This window comes from Pyxicephalus adspersus, chromosome 3 (assembly GCF_032062135.1).
Source record: "Pyxicephalus adspersus chromosome 3, UCB_Pads_2.0, whole genome shotgun sequence".
Taxonomy (NCBI): domain Eukaryota; kingdom Metazoa; phylum Chordata; class Amphibia; order Anura; family Pyxicephalidae; genus Pyxicephalus; species Pyxicephalus adspersus.
This window is the reverse complement of record NC_092860.1, coordinates 89,927,463-89,934,446: the sequence shown is the minus strand read 5'-3', so window position 1 is coordinate 89,934,446 and position 6,984 is coordinate 89,927,463. Positions and strand designations below refer to the sequence as shown.

The window sequence follows — 6,984 nt, the reverse complement described above, 5'->3', positions numbered from 1 at the left end:
TAAATTAGCTGCTTCCACACAGACACATTTTAGAACAAGACATGCTAAGTCAGTAAGGGAAAAGATCAGCTGTAGGAAGACTGTAGGCAATAGTGGTGACTTAACTTTTGCCTTCTGTTTTTTTGGCCACAGCTTCCAGATCTCATTTCCTCTTTAGTACATCAAACATGCACAGGTCTCTATTAAGAACAAAGGAAAAATCTATGTTCATTTGTAAGACAAGATGATGTAATTGTGGCGATGAGTATAGAAACATAGTCACTGTTCATGATGGAATGTATCTCAGCTTCACAAGACACAATTATTGTATTGGGAACTAAAGAAAAGAGGCAACCATTTCATAATAAAGCAAACATTTTGCACAGCAAAGTTTCTAATTTCTAAGTTATAGAATTGAGGCAGGTTAACTGCCTATCAATAGGCAGTGTCAGGATAACTGATTATTACCAACTGTATGAATTCCTTGGACACTTATGATATTTTAATACTCATAGAAATGTGAATTGCTTCCTCACCAAACTTTTGCCATGAAACTGGCCTATGTGAAAGCTTTTCCTTGACTGATTTAATTGTATTCTTTTTTTATGCAAGCATAGTGCATTCTGGTTTATCAGGAAGTGGTAAACCAACTATGATGCTACATGATATGGAACACTAATCTCCGGAAACAGGCAAGTCACATATCCTTATTACAATTTTAGAAAGACTTTACAGTACATACAAATAAATGTACTTGTTTTGCAATGTATTAAAATTACTTCTGACAAACATTTCCTGAACTAAAAGCTTTTATTGCTCACATGTCTATACTAAGAGCATATATACCAATAAGCCTTCATTAATCTATGTACTCGTGTACTACGTGCTTGTGTACACCACTTTCCAATACCATCATTTTTTTATGTGTATATACCTTAAATCTATATAGAATGTGACTAAAAGCAATAAATGATGGCCTTGGTTTCAAAATTTTTTTTAAGTTCTAAACCCTCATATAACTAAAAACATATATTTAATAGATTTAAATATACCATATTTTTAAAAATCTGTTGCAATAGCTGTTTCTTATTACAACTGAGGTCCATATCAGGGACTGAAAGCCACCACCTTCCAGAAAAAAAGTGTTTCAAGGTAGGCATAACACTACGATATTTTAAACCTGGACCTGATCTGAGAAAATAGTCAGGAGATGTTTATCTGTCCAGCAACTCTGTGCTGTACACAATCACCATAAGACACTGTCTGTTCTGTCCAGCGATGTCATTTGCAGCAGCCCCTACTTCCCCTTAGTTGTGCAGCCTGATGTATTTATGGCATCCCCAGCATCCATTGTTAGGGTGTGCACAGCTGAAGGAGATTCTAGAGGCTGATCAGCTCCTGACTCAGCCCTGCACTGCTTTTGGCTGCTGGGACTTTATAGCCTCTCTGCTCCCAGTCAGCAGTGCCTGTTGTAGTGTATAGCTGGGCTAATCTGTGTTGAAGTGTGTTTTCATCTGATTTCGTCTGATTTATTGTTGCTGACCTTGCCTGTTCCTGACCTATCATTTGTATGCTGCCTGGACCAACCTTTTGCCTGTGACCCGGACTCCGCTTGTGTTTTGCCTTTGTGTACTTCGTTTGGTGGACAGATATTCTGTGTTTGACCTCTGCTCTGTATTCTGGACTTGGCTCTGTTTGAATCTTGGTACTGCTATCTGTGGTCTCCCGGGTTGCTGCTGGCCCATTCCCAGTCACCATCCCTTGTGCAGTAAGTCCTGGGGGCAACCAAATGCTGGGAGACGCAACCAGTCTCCCGAAGCTGAGCGGGGGCTTGCTATAGGTGAAGACTGCGGTGTTAGATTGGGGGACTGATGCTGACCAGGGCCTTACAGAAGCATTAAGGCTTGCTGATAAGTCATTCAGAACATTATTATTATTAAGATCTCTAAAAGCAACACTTCCAAGGTGAATAAGGCTTTGCTTTTTTTATTCCTATAAACGTTATCCTAAAATTAAACATTAAATATTAGGTAAAGTATAATAGTAAACTTCAAGCAGTGCGAATATGAGTATCTATCTGAAAAAACACTTCGCTTTTTTTTTTTTTTTTTTACTTTTTTAAACTTTCTGGAAATACCAAGTGATGGTTTACAAAGTAACCACAATCACCTACTTTGAAAGATGTTTTTTGTCTTTATTTATCTTTGAACAGTGAAATTTGCAAGCCACAATTCAGTGTTCATTCTGATAAAATGCAAAGCAAAACCTAGTATGCATCCACAAACATGTACTGAAGCACTTTTTATACATGAAGATGTACTGAATTATATATATATATACTGTAACTAATATCAAAGAACTGTCAGTTCAATAAAATCACGGAATGATTCTGTGAATGTCTGATCTACTGCTGTATAAATAGACCTCTTAGTGTTTATTATGGGAATAATAAAATCCACTTTACAAAAATATTCTCTTCACTATTTATAATTCTTTGAGTCCTATAAATTCCTAAAACATTGTTCTATATATTTAAAACTCAGTAGTTGCACCAGCAGATTTGTAGTTATTTGTGGTATTAGTGCTTATTGCTCAGTAAACTGCTGTAAATTGGACATTTGGACATTTGGACATGCTGGACATTTCTTTGTCCTAAACAGTAAAGCGGATGTATTGCATGTATTCCCCTATTCTGTTTAGCAGCCATTGACTTGGCCAATTGTTAAAGCTGCTCGCTCCTGACCGTATGAAATAAAATTATGGGTAGGCCTTTTTAAAACTTTCCATGATGGGTCTGGGTTTCAGTCAAAGCCTTAATAACTCATAACTTCATGTAGCTGCCAATGCCTGATTGTATTCGCCTGGCTTGGACCATTGAATAGGTGCTTTGCACTAAACTTTGGGTATAGGGTAACACAAACAGGACACCTGTTTTTCAGCTACAGTTAGGTTAGGATCTCCAGCTACAGTGGTATGTCACCAAGCAAGGCACCAATTCTCAAACTCTTCTGTTCATTGCTAGTGGGGATCAAAATACTGGGGATGCTGTCCACAACTGAGCCCAATCTTAGGCCACACTGCTACAGCTAAGGTCTTTTCTGGTCATTTTAGTGACCCAAACAAGTCACTCCCAGACCCTGAGCCAGCAAGACACCCATATCAGTTACACATCCCCATATCCTACTAACACATTCAGTATTATCAGAATTACTTAGGGAATTTAGGCTGTCAATATAATTTAAAGCGGAATAAACTGAAAACAAAAAAATCACACTTACCTTTAATCCCGCTGATCCCTCCATGGCATTGGTCCTTCTTGCGATCTGGCCCTGGGTCGTCCTAGAATTCCTCTTCGTCGCAGCACTGGGGAGGTGCCAGGTGCTGCCATTTTCTGACTTCTCTACCAGTCTTCTTGCTCCATCCCCCCATCTTACACTGTGCTGGTGTGAGATGGGGTGACATAGCCGCTGTGAACGGGGCAAAAAAATAAAGAGAGATGATCTCACTGCGCATGTGTGAGATCGGCATCTCTTTTCCCCTGGAAGAAAAGATGCCTCCAGAAAAGATGCAGCCAGAGCCTTCCAGGATGCATGACATAGGTATCCCGGGAGGCTCTGCGCTCCCAAGTCTTGATCGCTGCAATTATTTTTACCTTCTATAGAAGGGTTGTCTACCCTTCTGTGTAAAGTAAAAATATTCAGTTTAGTTACATTTTAATAAATTATCACCATAGAAGGGTTCATTCACTTCACTGTTTCATCCTTCCTGGGCCTGTCACAGACTATGTGTGCCATTGTGACAGGAAGTTGGGCAGAGCAGCAACATTTGGCTACATTGTCAGTTGTGGCACCAATGTCCTACAACCCATAAGAGCCATTTTCATTGCCTTGACAACCAGACTAAAAAGCTGGTATTAGTGGAACTGTGGAAGCCGTAGCTAGTGACACCTATATTTCCTACATACATGTACTATTCTAAACCATTCTCTTCTCCTTCGCTGTCGAACTCTTCCTCTCCTAACTTAAACTTTTTTATTTTTTATTTTTCTTTATACTAAAAGACTTGCTATAACCATTAACATTTTTAACAGTCCTTTCAAAGCCACAGTTTTTAAATGACCTTCTCATTTTCAGGCCACTTTTCAAGCCATCTCCCTTACAAAATATGTCTTGTATTCCTTTGGTTGGGCACTGTCCTCCTTCCTAATAATCCTAACTTGTTTGGTTCTGTGATTCTAATATGTAACCCATTATTTCATGTATCAAATATTGGAACGTATAATTAGTATAATTCTCTGCAACAGTACCAAATGAATTATTTTATAACAACTGTATGTCACTGCTTTATACTGCTAAATACCAATACCAATATTTATAATATGAAAATTATCTCCAGTTAAAAATTTTCAGTTACTTTTCTTTACTTGTCTGATTTGGTATTTTTTACAAATAAGGTTGCTGACACAAATCCATGTGCTGGTAATTATATCATATTCTGTCCCTCCATACAACACCAAAATATGGCACAAATGAAATATATGGCTTGGTATACTTAATTAAAATAACCAATCTACTGTGGCAATATTCATGTCATACCATCATACAGGAATGCTTACACAAATCTGCTTTTCAACTAATATAATAATATAAATTAAATGACGGCACTATGTAACATGCAATTAAAACCTTAATTGCCCGATGAGGCCTAATCTTAAACAAGTATGCAATTATTTAAATATTGCAATAGTGCTTATTATAATATAAAACCATAGACACATCCATCATCACCTAAGTATCACATATGTGGCTGCTAGGGGCTAATTATCAAGCATGCTAACACACAACAATCAAATAGAACTACGTGTGCCATATGCAGTTGAATCAGGACACAACAGATTCATATTGGTTACTCTGGGTTGCTTTATAATTTGTAATTAAGTTAAATAATTTCTTACTAAATAAGGTTTCATTTACACTTTTTAGTACATCTTCTCATCTTATTACTGTGTGTTATTAACAATATAATGTATGTCAACAGCACATCATACGCATCTAATGTGTAAAACACATAGTTGTAAATAAGTCCAAATGTGCGTAACATCTTTACCATATATGTATATATATATATTTATATATATATATATATTACTTACAAAAGCACTAAGAATGTGGAAACTAGCATTATCAAATCTTTTAACTATAGTAAATTTTAGTGTCAAAGCAGATGCATTTACAGTACTAGTGAATAAAATGCAAACTAAAAGGGTTTCTTGAGGGGTGCTCCATACCCTCCCCCAAAAAAATAATAGTTGCAATACTTATGTCACGTTTACTTTAAAAGCTCTGCCACATTACTGACACAAATGTACAGTATATACAAATCAACAGAGGGGAAAATGCAACTGTACAAGCACGTTAGAACTGCATCAATAAAATCATACCTGTCATTATGCGTTCAGCCAATTCTGAAAAAAATACAGTCTTCAGTGTGATCAGTAATTTATATTTTGTTCAGTGTACTCTGAACTGGTCTTGCAGGAAATCTATAGCTCCCTTTCCTGGTGTTATTAACTAGCAGAACATACTTCCTGAAATCATACACCAGAACAAAGAAGAAGTTACTGTAAATTTGTATACTTTGGTTATAAGAAAAGAGACAACTTGAAGTATTGGCTGAAACGCATGTTCATTCATCTGTGTCTTTTGTCAGGTGTTGACAGATAAGCAAATCATGATTTTCTGCGTTATAAATACTTGTACTAAAAGATGAGATGCATGCAGCAGACGCCCTTTATCAATAATTTTTAAAACTTAGCTAGAGATAAAATAAGTAGTAGCTCACATTTACTTCTAAGCTTCTCTGTTTTAAAGTGTACATGTAATAATAAACTGCATGCTCATTCTATGGAACCATCTTAGCACCCCAGAACACTGACATCCACAAAAGTGGCTATCTCTAGAACAAACACAAATCATGGTGCCCCTTACCAAATATATGTGAGAAACCTAGTTAGAACACTGTTCACAAGACTGCCAGCTGGTGCCTTACACACTTTATTGTGTATAAAAAGTCAAAACATTTTCTCCTAATTTTGGACAGTTGATAAAAGAAATATAGTCTTGTCAAGTTTTAATTGCTGAACTCTCCACTTAGCTGATTCACCCTCTCTATTGTGATGGGTAATCAGAGCTGTGGAGTTGGAGTTGAGCAATTTTAAGGTATCTGGAGTCAGAAAAAATGTACCAACTCCGACTCCTAATAAAGTCGCTCGGAAAACATACAGTATGTAAAAGTTTCCTATTTCACAAATAACAATCATGATAAAGTAGTTCACTGCTGTATTTATTAGGTCTAATGCAGAGTGGTCACTAGTATGCAGGCTAACATTTATACATCTTTGTAATCTGGATAATACTTGGTTTAAGAAAAATATTCATTTGAAAGGATTATGAAATTTTTGCTTAGTGTTGATATAATTTAATTAAGGTAATAGAGTAAGATAAATATATATGCACACCGAGAGTGTTATGAGAAAGCAGAGGTGTTGTTTATCACCCCATGCCTTGCTTCACACACCTGTCTGCACTCTATTTTTATTTACCAACTGTTTTACAGCTATATGCCAAGTTTTAATAACATTTATGCTGTTTTAGGTTTTACAATTTTTTTTTCGTTTATGTAGTTTAATTGTTGGTTTTATATCTGCAAATACTTTAAAATGTATAGACTCTTGATGAAAACAATAAATAAAACTTTGCTTTCATTTTTGTGTTTTTAGTTTAAAATGTAGTGATAAACTTTACTGGTTCTCATGTGGGCAATTACAGGCTGGTCAATAGGATTGAGTGATCTTCATTTAGCTTTACACTGGCTGAGCTGTGGCTCAATGATGAAATGCCACGTATATTGTGTTTCAATCCGCATGAAACAATAGTATACTTTAGAATATTTAAATTAGAGGTGTCACAGTCAGTGGTACTATAAAATGAGGTTATGGAGTCAGAG

At 36.3% G+C, this 6,984-nt stretch overlaps 1 protein-coding gene across 3 annotated transcripts in view; it reads right to left on the bottom strand.

Moving 5' to 3' along the window:
• BANK1 (B cell scaffold protein with ankyrin repeats 1) overlaps nucleotides 1-5,560 on the bottom strand; it is a 154,898-nt gene extending 149,338 nt beyond the window's left edge. For 2 of the 3 annotated variants that reach the window (XM_072405629.1, XM_072405630.1), the window contains exon 1: nucleotides 5,420-5,560. In XM_072405629.1, the coding sequence (XP_072261730.1) occupies nucleotides 5,420-5,426 (7 nt within the window). In that variant the 5' untranslated portion in view covers nucleotides 5,427-5,560. The remainder of the gene's footprint in view (nucleotides 1-5,419) is intronic. The other variant, XM_072405631.1, reaches the window with a different exon arrangement.
• Nucleotides 5,561-6,984: the final 1,424 nt, after the last annotated feature.